Genomic DNA, 14,307 nt, shown 5'->3' with positions numbered 1-14,307 from the left:
CGGCCCCGCTTTTCTATGCGTTCGACGTTTCTTTCCTTTTTTTAGCTAAGCAAATTTCCCGAGAAAAAAAACAGATAGCGCCAATGCCTAATAAAAGGACTGAACTTGGAAGTCTAATTTTTTCGTAATTTTCAAGCGTCGAGAAACACGCTAAAATAAAAAAAAGCGAAAACGGACGATGCCGCCCTCATTGAGCGACTGATAGAGGATTAATGGAAAGAGATAAAAAATAGAATAAAGAAACCTTGGAAAATTTATGTCGAAAAATTTCTACAGAAAATGTCTCAATAGAAAAATTTGTATAGAAAGATAAAATTCCGATTTTTCCTATAGAATAGTTTCTATTAGAAATTTTCCATGAACAAAAATGCATAATTCTTCAAAACAATCATAAAAAAACTAGTCGAATTGTCAATAGAATTTTCTATAGAATCCGCCAGATTTTTCCACGATTTTTTGCGTGCATTTAAATATGTTGGGCACGAGAATGCGTACAACAAAATTATTTTCCAATATGTAGCGCAAATCTACTGGACTTCTATTGAAAAATCTACTATTTTATCAAAAAACTCCGCAGCTTTTCCTTGCGTTTCTTCAATACAAATGGTCATTAAAAAATATTTTATAGGAAAAGAAAATTTATATGCGCCATTTCATCCCATAATTTATTAATTTTGACGGATAAAGGGCGTACGTTATCGAGAAAATCTCCTCAGGCTGAACACGTGGAATTCGATCGTCATGCATAATGCACGACTAGACACAGCTGGAAGCGCAAATAAAAAAGTTGCTAGCTCCCGTCTTAACACGAATCTGGAGTAGTTTTTGATGATACCTCAACGCAGATGCATGAATTTGTTGGAGTCATATATGAAGACATGTGAAAAAGTGGCTTTGAATGGTTTCAGGGTAGGAATGAAGATCTCATTAATTCTCTATTTCCATTCCAATTGATTCAGCGACATTCGCGAGACTGATGTGTCAAACTCGCTGGTAACAACGAACGGAAGAAAAATATTGTCTCAAATGTTCATTTCTTCGATACTTGACTGATAGACGGAGTGCAAAGTAAATGATGCGAAGATATGTAGCCTCTCAAGGGCGCCAACGTGACCTTGATAATACAGCAAAAAAAGTAAATAGAGACAAGGGCATACATCATACATTTGGGGATTTCTTCGAGCCATTGTGGTAATCCACATTGGACGATCAACATCTCAGACTTCGTTGAAAGATGAAAGTCTGCATGACGTTGATGTTGTTTTTCGGTGCTGCATCTCTCATGGATTCGAGCAATGGACTTGACACGATTGACTATGGATCTTTGATAAAGAATATCTATGATACGTATGGTACTGCGGGAATAATCATAGCATCCAGCGTGAATTATCAATGTGAGTAGCAAGTGGACCTAGATCATTATTTATTTTCATATTAATGATTAATACTCCGTTGGTTGCACTTTTTCCATTTTCTTAACCCTCGATCACTCGCTCAATAAGCGCGGCACCGCCCGTTTTCGTTTTTTTATATTGTAGCGTATTTCTCGACGCTTAAAAATTCTAAAAAAATTAGAGTTCCTAGTTCAACCCTTTTATTAAACTTTAGCGTTGTCTGTTTTTTTTCTCGGGAAATTTGTTTAGCTAAAAAAAAAAAAACATCTAGCGGACAGAAAAGCGGCGCCGCGCCGGCCGGTGCAAGTGAGTCTGTCGACCGCTCGAGCGACAGTGTTGCTACATTCACCGTCATACTTCAATTGCACGCATAGCGCCAAGCGCCGAGATGGCAACAGCGCGCTCGGCTTGACCTAGCGGCGCTGCACTCACTGTGTGACGAATGAAGGCTGGCGGTCGAGCGCGAGTGATGGACGGTTAAATGGCACTGCATCAAAGCCTCAGAAACATTTAAAAAATTCTCACATCTCATTTTGAAGTTTCTGGAGGCCCTATCAATGAAAATGTCCGCCAAGAATATTATAAGTAGTTAGATTTCCGAATTTTGATTCCGTAACTCTGGGTAGTGTACCGCGTAAAAGGCGAATATTCAGAAAAACATGGCAACTTTGAGGTTGAATATATAATTAGGGGAGCATTGAACATAAAAAATTTCAAGGGAGTTCTTCAAGTATACGATCTAGATTACTCTTGATTTTTTTCAGATTTTTCCTAGATCATTCAAATTTATCATTATGTCGATTTATGCTGGTGTGGCGCAGCGCTTACCGCGCGATATTTTTCGTCATTAGACCGAAGAACAAATTTCTGGCGAATATGAGTTTGTAGCCCGAGCCAAAGGCGAGTCATATGAGCTAGAAATCAATATTCCAGTAAAATTGATTTTCAGTCAATCAATCATATTGATAGGCTAGTTGGGTTTGATTAATTTATATTGAAAAAAAAATTAATTACAATTTTTCATTAATAGTTTAATGAAAATATTGAAGATTAATTAATTATCTACATGCATGAAAATATAAATAATTTTGTAAGTTTTCTTCATCCTATTTTTCTTTCCTTTTAATTAAGAACTTCCATAGAAAATATTTCAATGGAATCGGCGAAAAACTAATAGAAAGTGCAATAGAAATCGAATACAATTGTCTAGCTAATTCGTTAGATTTTTCTATGAAATTTTTTCATCCGTGTATTATTTGGAAAATTAAAATATTTTACATTTCATTATTGATTGTCATCGTAATGAAGAATATCCAGTTGTAATTATCGATTGATTAACAAATTGAAAATGTTCAAATAGGATTATTCATTGATACTCCATTGAAATAATTAAAATTTAATAATTTAATTTGGACTTCAATACAAAATTAATAGGGAACTCGCATGGAACTCAGTTTTCCCTAATTTCTACATTCACCCATTCTACATAACCCGTAGATAGATAAACGAAAAAGAATATTGAGAAATATTACCTAGACATTTTATAATTAATAATTGAAAATAAGACGTTTTTTAAACCTATTAAAACCTAATGCTGGATAGCGCTCTTGTGACGTCATTAGTGATTTCAAAGCGTTTGAAATCTTCAACTTTCGACACTTAATTATTAATTAACGAGTAATATTTCTAGTATTTATAAATGAAAAATTGATCATTCAAGGCTGGCACTTAATTTATGTATATTAAATTGAATCCATGTTTTTTCAACTAGACGATTTTTCACTTACTAATATTTCAGCTAATAACATTTCGATTACTAAGATTTGAATCAATATACCACGAAGAAATGACATTCTTAGAAAATTTATCCCGAAATTTCTTCAGACATCAATGATCAAACGAAATATCTGTTTGGTTACAAATTAATATAGAGATCATGATCAGACTTAAAGGAATAGTCAATCGCAAAGACGTATTGGATGATATTGAAAGCTACCCGCGAGGAATTGCTCATTGCATCTCAATATAAAATGAAAAACAGCCTTAGAAAAAGATCGTTGAAAAATATCTTTCGAAAGAAAATCCATAAAAGAAATAAAAATCAGTCTTTCTCGTTTTCACTGAATTTTTTTTATTTATATTTCCTTCCTACAACCATTACGATTTTACAGACTTCGCATTCGTCTGCCTTACCTCTCCCACTGCTGTGCCCATCCGTCACACTGACTAGATAGCACAGTAGTTCTCCACATTCGCGCCTGGCGGCAGCAGTTCCACACGAGTAGGAATTTCAGCCCTGGATAGCGCTATTGGTCGAATGTGTGGAGAGATGGGAGTTGGGTTGGCTCGAGCCAGGGTAGCCAGATAGGGCTATTTGGGATGCATTTTGGCGGGCGAATTTTTGTTCCGGGCTATAACCCGCCAAGTAGGCTATATGCTGGCGGCATGATTTAAAAAAAAATATAATATACTGTAGAACTGGGGAAAGAGTTCCTCTCGGAATTGTAGCCCACGAGGGTCACAAGGGAATGGTTAGATTACACGAGAGTCAAACAACAAACAACTCACACGGGGATAGTCAAATTTCACGATAGTCAAACGTCACGAGGGTTACCAAATGGCTTACCAAAAGGGCCTCATCAAATTTTTAATTTTGCAGGGACGCAAATGAATTATCATTTGCGTCCCTGCAAAATAGCGCTATTGGAAAGCGCCAAACGCGCTAAGCGCGTTTAGCGCTTGACAGCGCTATACGGGTTTCAAAGCGTTTGAAATCTTCATCTTTCGACACTCATTTATTAATTAAAGAACAATATTCCTAGTGTTTATAAATAAAAAATGGACCATTAAAAAATTGAAAAAGAAAAATTCATGCAAGTTCACTATTGCAGCATTTTCAAGACTGACGGTCTGGCAGAGGGTGACGAGAATGTTGTCCGAAAAAAAGATAGCAACGGGTCTCGTCAACTTCGAACAATTCAAAGATAGACTGGAGTTTTACACCAGTCGAACTGTTCGACCACTCGTTGTCATCCTGTTCGGTAAAATGGAAGCAATCAACCGTTTTTCACGACTCGCAGTAGCCATAGACATGAGCTATCCCGTATGGGTCTTTCTGTTCACTGCCGAGACCAATTCGGATGTCTGTAAATTCTGTCATGCGCCGCATCAAAATCTGTTGAACCTCAGATTCAACTCGGAGGCCCTCATCTTGTGCTGCAACTCGTTGATTATCGACGAGTGGTGGTCGAAAACGGAAAACCACACGAATACACGAGAACTCGGGAAGTGGAACGATGAGAGAAACGAAATCGAGTGGTTCACTGAGAATGCACTTTACAGTCGTCGATCTTCGGTTGAAGGTCGGAAGTTTCGGGTTGCTATTGTTAAGGTGAACTGGAGAATTAATTTAAAAGTGGAAGACAATTTTCAAAAATGAATAATAAACAATATGACCTCACACAAGCCCATAAATCCCTGCACGGCCTTCATAACAACCTATGAAAACTTAATTTCTGACGCTCATCCTGATCCTTACCCTACCCTTTACTTTCCCCTTTCCTGGCATTAATTCGGACCTTTTCAGAACCTTCGAGAAGCTCGTTTTGACCTTTCAATATCCTCATTTTAACCCTTCCAGACCCTTGTTTTGACCTTTTAGATCCTTATTTTATGATTCCAGACTCTTATTTTGATCCTGCCAGACCGCCCTTATTTTAACCTTTCAAACTTTTATTTTCACCCTTCGAGAAGCTCATTTTGACCTTTGACTATGCTTATTTGATACCTTACAGGCCCTTATTTTGAACTCTTGAGAAGATTATTTTGACCTTTCAGACCCTTATTTGGACCCTTCCAGGGTCTTCAAACCCTTATTTTAACATTTTAACTTTCCAATATCGTTATTGAACCCCTTCCGGGCTCTTATTTTGACCTCTTGAGATTATTTTGACCTCTTGAGATTATTTTGACCTTTCAATATCCTTATTTTAACCCTTCGAGAAGGTCATTTTGACCCTTCAATACCCTTATTTTAACCCTTCGAAACCGTCATTTTGACCGTTCAGACCCTTATATCAGTAGTGAAGTGGTGAACGGAGATAAGTCGACTTATCTCCCAGTTGAGTTTTTAAACAATATTTCCGAATCTAAGGGAGATAGCGAAATTTTCATAATTACATTTGTTGTAGCACTCAATCGGCTCCACAAAAAAGGTTATAAGAAAAATTTTGCCATCTTCCTTAGATTCCGAGATATTGATTGAAAACTGGTCAATAGTCAAAATTGACTTATCTCCTTTTACCGCTTCACTACTGATATGGACACTCCTAGGCCCTTCAAACCCTTATTTAGACCATTTGAGAAGGTCACTTTGACGTTCCAATATCGTTATTCAAACCCTTCCAGACCCTTATTTTGATCTGTTCAGAAAATTATTAGATAGATTATTAGATAGAAAAATTTTTGCCACGACCTTTGTTATAACTCTCAATTGGCCCCACAAAAAATTCCCTATCCCCCTCAAATAAAAATTTTCCTATCTCTCTTAGATTCCCAGATATTAATCAAAAACTGGCCAAAAGTCAAAATCGACTTAACCCGCTTTACCGCTTCGCTATTGACTTTAACCCTTCGAGGTCTTTTTGACTCTTCAATATCATTGCTTTAACCTCTCCAGACCCTTATTTTGACCTTTCAAACCCTTATTTGGACCCTTCCACGCCCTTCAAACTCTTATTTTGATCTTTCCTACCCATGCTTGACCTTTCCTGACCCTCATGAACCCTTAAAATTTTTGCGTCAGCTGAAGTTACGATTTAATCACATTTTTGAGAAACATTCACTGAAAATTTCAGCGTTATTTACTATTAGTCCAAAATGTTTGAGACTTTACGCATGCTCCAGGGATCCGGTTATATCTGGCAAAAAAACGCGGAGGTTTTTGGATTCCTAGGAGGCCTTCTGAAAGAGCTCTCTCGATCTATGAATTTCACGATATCATCTATAATCACGACCATCGGCTACGGAAGTTGGAACCCCGAAACGTCAAAGTGGAGTGGCGTGATCGGATCCCTCCGGCGAAATGAGGCAGACATGGCGATTTCGGAGTTCAGCATGACCCATAAACGATTAGACATGGTTGACTTCACAATTCCCATTGCAGTTGGCTACGCCCGGATATACATTCAGAAGCCTAATGGTGCCCACGTCAAGTGGAATGCCTATTTCAAGGTGTTGATTGGTTCCTCTCGTTCTCCACGCACGGAGATATTTCATAGAAAAAGCTAGTAAATTCGATAGAAAATTGTATTGCGTTAAAGAAGCGTATTTATATAGCGTTCCACATCTTTGCAACGTCATTGGAAATAATTGGATGGGATTTGAATGAGGTAGAAGGGGAACCGGGATTATGAATAACCAGAGAATTTTTAATGAAAAAAATCCAAAAAAACAAATGTTCTATTAGTTTTTGGCCAATTCCATTGAAGGATTGCGGGGCTTTAGAGAATGTCCAATAGAAATTATTTTCTGGAAAAACTGTAGAATTCCATCTTTTATATTGAGATATTTTCCATAGGAATTTCTCGATGTGAATTTTCTAATTTTTGCTTCCGAATGGAAGCATTGTTTCCATTTTATTTTTCTTATTTTTTCGTCACAAAAAATCAAACGAAAAAACTTGAAAAATTTGAACCGAAGAATTTCTATAGGAATTCCTCGACATGAATTTTCCTTTTTCACTCTATTCTCCATTCTTTTCATGTAAAAAAGTGAGACAAAAAAGGTGTAAAATTTGAGCCGAGGAATTTTTATTGAAAATATGTGAATTGAATAGGTTCTATAGGAAAGTGGAATTCTATTGATTTTTTTTTTACAGAATATTTTGCACTGAATATTTCTATTAACAACAAGAACGCGCAGATAAGCTGCGAAATTCTTCAATAGCATCGGCGAAAAATAATGAAAAGTTCAGTGGAAATCGAATAGAATTTTCTAACGAATTCACACTAGGTTCTTCTATTAAATTTTTTCGCACGTGTCTTAATTGATGTTCCTTTCACTCATTCTCTCTTGCTCGCAGGCGTTTGCAACGGATGTTTGGGTCGTTATCATTGGGCTCCTCGTCACCATGCCTCTATTTCTGACCCTCATCAAGTACAAGAGAAGGAAATTCAGCCTTTTTCCACTAGTCGTTGAACATTATTCTTATGTCTGGGGTATTTACTGTCAACAAGCTTTAGCAGGTACTAAGGACCATTCAAATATTACACCACACGTTTTTTGGACTTTTTGGACAGTTCTATGAAAAATTTCATAGATTTTCATTGAACTTCTGATAAAAATTCTATTGGTTTTTGGACGATTCAATTGAAGAATTCCATAACTTTACCGTGCGTTTTTTTTTCATTGAAAATGTTCAATAGAAACTTATAGAAAGAATCAGTAGGATTTCATCTTTTTATTTAATTTTTCCATTGAATTTTGTCCACTTTATTTTTATTATTTTCGTTCCTTGAAAACAAAATTAAACGATGAAACTTGAAAAATTTGGACCGATGAATTTCTGTAGAATATTTTCCATTGAACATTTCTAAATTTTAAGAATTTACTCTCAAAATTTCAGTAAAAAATGCAACAAGTCCAGTGAAAACTCAAAAATTTCCACAAGAACATTGTAATTTGCTCTATAGTCCGTACGGTGTACCTGATCCTGTGCCAATCTAAGAGTCCCCGCGTTTTGATGTATGAAATTTATTTTTTTTGGGTCGCTGATTCCGAATTTGTGAGTCTCTTTTCCGCAAAATCCGGCGTTCTATTTATTATTAACAATTCAATTTTTTAAACGATCATATCACGGAAACAGTTACAGAATGGGAAAAAATGTTTCAAACAAAAGATGTTTCACATGTCAAGACACACATTTTTTGTTCTATAACTTTTTTCCCTAACTATGATAGCCAAAGAGTTATCGGGGGTGGGAGCGAAGCGGGTGGCGCATTAGCACTTGCGCAATGCGTCGGGGTGCTCCGATGCGTTTATCGACAAAATCAATGGAGATAGAAAAAGATGATTCGAATGAAAAATGCTCGCCATCAAATTTTACACATCTTTAGTTGTTTGAAATTTTTTCATTCTCCTATCCATTAATAAGATGTTAACACTTTTATGCTCTATGATGGAGCAAATTACCAACAATGTTATTATTTATGACAGCTTCGCGCATAAGCGATTCGAGATACGAGAAAAAAATTCCCACGAAAATTGTTTCCCCCTAAAAAATAGATAGATTAGTTTAGTGTCTTTTTGACATATATCTCCATTTCTGACAGAGATATAGCCCGTTAAATGAGAGCGCGAGGGGTCCACGCGCTTACTAGTTCGTATACATACTATTTCGCTAGAACTGATCCGGCATCAGTTTCGGAGTCCCCGAGTATTGATGTGTACAACTTATATTTTTTGAGTCGCTGATCCCGAATTTCTCCGTTATTTTTTTAGAAAATTCGTCGCTCCATTAGTTGTTGCCAATTTAATTATTTAAACAATCATATCACGGAAACGGTTGCAGATAGGGAAAATAGTTTCAAAAAAACGATGTTTGGCATGTAAAAATATACATTTTTATTTCATAACTTTTTTCCCTAACTACGATAGAGTGATTGATTGATCTGTCAGAAATAGAAGTATGCCAAAAAGACAAAAAAATAATCTATCTATTTTTTAAGGAGGAACAATTTTCATGCGAATTTTTTTCTCGTATCTCGATCCGCTTATGTGCGAATCTGTCATAAACAATAATATTGTAGGCAATTTGCTCCAAGATAGAGATAAAAGTGTTAATATCTTATTAATGGATAGGAGTATGAAAAAATGTCAAATAACTAAAGATGTGTAAAATTTGATGGCGAGCAGTTTTCATTTGAATTATTTTTTTCTCTCTCCATTGATTTTGTCGATAAACGCATCGGAGCGCGCCGACGCCTTGCGCAAGTGTTAACGTGCCACCCGCTTCGCTCCCACCCCCGATAACTTTTTGTCTATCATAGTTAGGGAAAAAAGTTATATAATAAAAAATGTAGGTCTTGACATGTTAAACATCTTTAGTTTGAAACTTTGTTCTCGTTCTGTAACTGTTCCCGTGATATGATCGTTTAAAAAATTAAATTGTTAATAACAAATGGAACGCCGGGTTTTTTGGAAAAAAGACTCACAAATTCGGAATCAGCGACCCAAAAATATAAATTTCATACATCAAAATGCGGGGACTCTTAAATTGACACAGGGTCAGGTACAGCGAACGGACTACTAGAGATATTGCTTTTTCGTGTCACGGGACCTGAAAAACCCCATTTTCGTGGCACTGTGCGCCACGAAATTGGCGTTTTGCAGGTCCCTCGACACGAAATAGTATATTTCTAACCTAGGGAGGGAAAATAAAGGATCCTCAGCCGCCAGTGCAACTACCAGCCGAGCCGAAGGCGAGGTTGGTAAGCACGTGGCTGAGGGTCCTTTATTTTACTTCACGTGGTTAGAACGCGATTTTCCGTCTCGGTGTAGGCGCAAAGTCAGAGTTAAGAAATCTAACTTTGCGCCCGCCGGGACGGAAATTAATATATACACCTCGCCATGGAAAACAGATCACCGTCCCCCACGTGCAAGATTGCCTTCCGAGCCGAAGGCGAGGATGGCAAGCACGTGGGGGAGGGTGATATGTTTTCCAAGACTCGGGCATGTAATGTACTATTCCTTCCACTTTGGAGTATTTTTCAACACATTTACCTCTTCTTATATCCTTTACGCAGAATTTCCAGCTGAAACTCCCCTCAGAATCGTATATCTATCAATATTCATATCCTCATTGGTGGTATCAGCCGCATATGCGGCGTCCTTGATTAGCTTCCTCGCTGTTTCATCATCGTATTTACCCTTCAATACAGTGGAGCAATTCGCCGCGGATGGGACCTACAAGCTCGTCGTATTGAAAGATAGTTCGGATTACGATACGCTGAGGGTAACTGATACTATTTCTCACTAAACATTGCACTGTCATGTTTCAAGGTAATTTCAGTTGAGGTTTTTTACTATTTTTTTTACCGTTGAAGGCTTTTATTACGAGTTGCACGGAAGGAGAAGAAATTCTTTCAAAGAAGTTCTTTAAATATTCTAAAAAAGAAAAATACAAAACCTAAAAAAATTGCATGAATGAAAATATAGTATATTGTGTTACTAGTGCGGAAAGATCCACTTTTTAATTACACTGTCCGTAAAAAGTCGTTTACGGAGATTGTGAAGAAAAAATATGTTCGTTACTCGGTGGAAAACAACTCTACTGACTCCTGTGATTGCATCCCTCGGCTTCGACTCGGTCTGCAATGCTCACACTCGTCAGAATAGTATATTTCGATACGAGTGAGACCGAATTTTCACGAGTGGAAAGTGATGAAGAGGGCTGGAAATCACACGCGTTAAACATTCCCGTCTTACATGTGTCGAACAATACTTTTTGACAATGATGTTACGTTCAACGAGTGGCCGAACTGTGCCTTTTTTGTTTACAAGTAAACGAAAAGAGACTTTTCGACACGAGGTGAATGTAGCAACAGTGTCAAAATAGCTATTTTCTTCAGAAGGGCGAAAAAAACTTTTCTGACGAGTGTCAGGGTTACAGACAGAGGGGAAGCCGAGGAATGCAATCGCAGGAGGCAGAAAAGTTTTCTTAGGCCGTATGTGGAATGATATTTTATGTCATTAGGTCTGAAAAAAGCGCGATTCTAACATCGCTTCACTCGGTTAGATCGCGATTTTCGGCCTCAACGACATAAAATATCGTATGTCACATGGCGATAAAAGCATTATTTGGCGAATGTGGCTTTATAATCCGAGCCGAAAGCGAGTGGCGGGTGTGTCAGGCGTGTTATCGCCTGATGACATAATATACTATTTTGCCATTTCGGCCGTAAGACAGCCCTTTACGAACGCTACGTGTTCGTAAATTGCTGCCTACGCCCGTTATGACAAAAAATATAATTCGATATAACGAAACATATTATTTCTTCACAATGTCCGTAAACGGCGTTTGACGAATATGAAGTGTCCGTAAAACGACGTTTTACGGACAGAGTGATGAAAAAGTTTTTTTCAGCTTTGAGATGAAAATAACTATTTCGCACGCACATGTAACACATCCTATTTTCTGCCGAGTTCACAATTCGGACCGCTAGTGGGAGTAAAGTGATTGTTTTTGTAGACGTTCTATACACGAAGCGCGTAATGAAGGTGTACGGAAAACAACCGTTTTACGCACACTAAACCGATTCGAAAAGTGCACTTTTCAGGCAGGTATCACAAAAAATTCTTTGAAAATCATTTTCCTAAAGATTTTTCAAGTTTTTTAGGATTCAAGAGATTTGAGTTTTTTTTTTTCAAATTTTTTCAAGTCGTGAAATTCTTTTGTCGAATTTTATTTCTAATTGTCACATTGGTAAAGACATACATGATGCATGGATATAATATTCGAATAATCATCAATTCACTTCGTTACCATCCTACAGACTTCGAACGAGACAATCGCAAACAAATTGATGTCACTCATGAAGCCATACTACCAACTCCCTCAAACTCTTGAAGAAGGATTTCAGCAGGTGAATTGACCCAAGGGACTCTCTTTATTCAGGATTAATTCTTGGAATTGCGATGTTTAGGTGTGCAATGGAAGAGTTGCATTCATCACGAATGAAGCTATGAAGGATGCCGTGCTAGCGCCCATGCCATGCGAAATAGCTTCCATCAAAACAGGAAGAATCGAAACCTTGGGAATGATTATGCCACTGCGCAGTGAATATACAGCTCTAGTTAATTTCCAGTAAGTTAAATTCTTGTGGAAAAAATGATCCTCTATTGAAAAATAGGTAAAATATTTTCAGGCAGCAATCTATCTCGCCAACTTATGCTAGACTTGTAAATATGTCAAGTTTATATTAGCTTGAAAATTTTTATTCTTAAAATCTAGTTCTATTTCAACTTTTAAAGGCAATTTTATTCATAGATAAACATATAGATAAAATTTGAAAAAATGAATAAATAAATAAATAAATGAATAAATAATAGATAAAATAGATATGCATTTATAATTTTTATAATAACCAATTTTCATCTTTTATCTTGGTCTCTTCTCTTCCAATATTATGTTTAGTTTGCGTTTTGCTGTCCCTATGGATGTGAATTTCTATTGAAGTATTTGTATGAATTAATACCATGTATTATAATGTGTAGTGGTTAAATAAATGCATAAATAACATAATAATTTTTTAAATTATTTAAATAAAAAATATAGAAAGTAAATAAAAGAGTGAATAAATCAACAATAATAATGATTATAATAAATGATACTTCATTTTTTCTTTCAAGTATTCAGCGATTCAAGGACAACGGAATCCTCGAGCGACTCAAACAAGAGTACTTCAGACAAGAGGATTCACCCGAACTCTCTCATCCACCCGTGGATCAATGGGAAATAGCACCGATTCTGTGTGTTTTAACTGGTGGATTCTTCATAGCTCTGGTTATCTTCCTGATGGAGCACATTTTCCATTATCTCAGGAATAAATTTAGAAATTACAAGATAAAAAAATTCAGTTGCAGAAAAGACAGACATGTTCATTTCGCTCGGGAAGCTGTGATTCCGTGATATGAAAATGTCGCTGGATTTTAATGAATTAATTGATGAATTGATTAAATAATGAACTAATAGATAAAATAATTTGTTGTAAAAGGATGCAATGAAATGAAGGAATAAACAGTGAGATTATCTAGCGTGTTGACATTTATTCCGTTGAGTTCTTGGTTTGTGTTCATATTGATGTTCACCTAATGATGAAATTTTAATATTGAATATCGTAGGAAAAATTAGATCAATTAGATGTTGTTCTTTGGAGGAATTATATCTTGACGAATTGTATCATTAAACGAATAGTTTTCCGACTAAAAGTACCATACTGTTTACTTTTTGATGTATCACTTTTGCTTCCGAATGGAAGCATTGAAATCGTTCTGTTTTTATATTCTCTAATTTTGCTTAGAAATGATGTAAAATGGTCTGAAACGTAAAAATACGAAGTTTGATCATATCGTGTGCATGTGTGGGTGTCCACCTGCTGGTCAACTTTTAGACAATTGAAGAATTAAAGGACTAAAATAATTCCAAAACAAGCAGGCGACCGACCCTATTCGACAGAAGACTTGTGACACCACACTGTTATGTCAAAAGTCTTCATTTTTCTGCTACCAATTACATTGGTTATAAGCTTCCGAAGGGAAGAAGTGCATCGTCTATTTTTTATTTTTATTATTTCAACCGTAGTATATAAAATCATTTCGTCCTCTTAAAAATTTCATATGTAAAATTATGTGGTTTTACTCCGATTCAATTATTTCTCTCGATTTCATTCGTATTTTCCAAAACAGACTGATCTGTGCTGATGAATACACGTCCCATTCGAATTCAAAAAAATCATTCTCATTCCAGATGGTATTCCATAGTGCAACTTTTCTTCTTTCATATGGAATAGGAGGTCATCGAGACAAGTATTTAAAAAAAAAAAAAATTTTAATCCCTCGAGAAGTAAAGGAGTTATTGGCCAAAATGGGTTTCCACAAAAAATTGAATATCTCGCGAACCGCTCGGTCGATTTTGCCCATTCAAAATACCATTCGTCTATGTCATGAAAGCTACGAACATACCAAATTTCAAGTCAACAACAACCTTTTTTATCGAGTTATCGCGCGCACAACGTTTTTCGCAAAAAAACAGATTAACGGCAATATCTCTAGACTCAACAGCGATTGTTCGATATATTATGGGTGCTTCAGATGGAGGTCATTGGGACGAGTATTTCAAAAAAAAAAAAAATTT

The 14,307-nt window shown here is 36.4% G+C and overlaps 1 protein-coding gene across 1 annotated transcript; it reads left to right on the top strand.

The window, feature by feature from the left end:
- Positions 1 to 1,234: 1,234 nt before the first annotated feature.
- On the top strand, positions 1,235 to 13,116 carry LOC107037643 (glutamate receptor 1). The gene is made up of 8 exons (XM_015256289.2): positions 1,235 to 1,394; positions 4,286 to 4,785; positions 6,300 to 6,626; positions 7,477 to 7,639; positions 10,199 to 10,407; positions 11,948 to 12,037; positions 12,098 to 12,258; positions 12,804 to 13,116. Exons 1-8 carry the CDS (start codon positions 1,235 to 1,237, stop codon positions 13,081 to 13,083), a joined length of 1,890 nt encoding a protein of 629 aa, XP_015111775.2. The 3' UTR covers positions 13,084 to 13,116.
- Positions 13,117 to 14,307: the final 1,191 nt, after the last annotated feature.

Source organism: Diachasma alloeum, unplaced genomic scaffold, assembly GCF_001412515.2.
Source record: "Diachasma alloeum isolate Michigan unplaced genomic scaffold, Dall2.0 Dall_scaffold_00269, whole genome shotgun sequence".
In the NCBI taxonomy this organism is placed as follows: Eukaryota; Metazoa; Arthropoda; class Insecta; order Hymenoptera; family Braconidae; genus Diachasma; species Diachasma alloeum.
The sequence above is the reverse complement of the archived record's forward strand: the minus strand, read 5'-3'. Positions and strand labels throughout refer to the sequence as shown.

Coding starts and splice junctions, on each gene's coding strand:
- LOC107037643 (XM_015256289.2), top strand. CDS start 1,235: ATGAAAGTCTGCATGACGTTGATGTTGTTTTTCGGTGCTGCATCTCTC. Junction 1,395..4,285: donor ATCCAGCGTGAATTATCAAT/GTGAGTAGCAAG, acceptor TCACTATTGCAG/CATTTTCAAGACTGACGGTC. Junction 6,627..7,476: donor AGTGGAATGCCTATTTCAAG/GTGTTGATTGGT, acceptor TCTTGCTCGCAG/GCGTTTGCAACGGATGTTTG.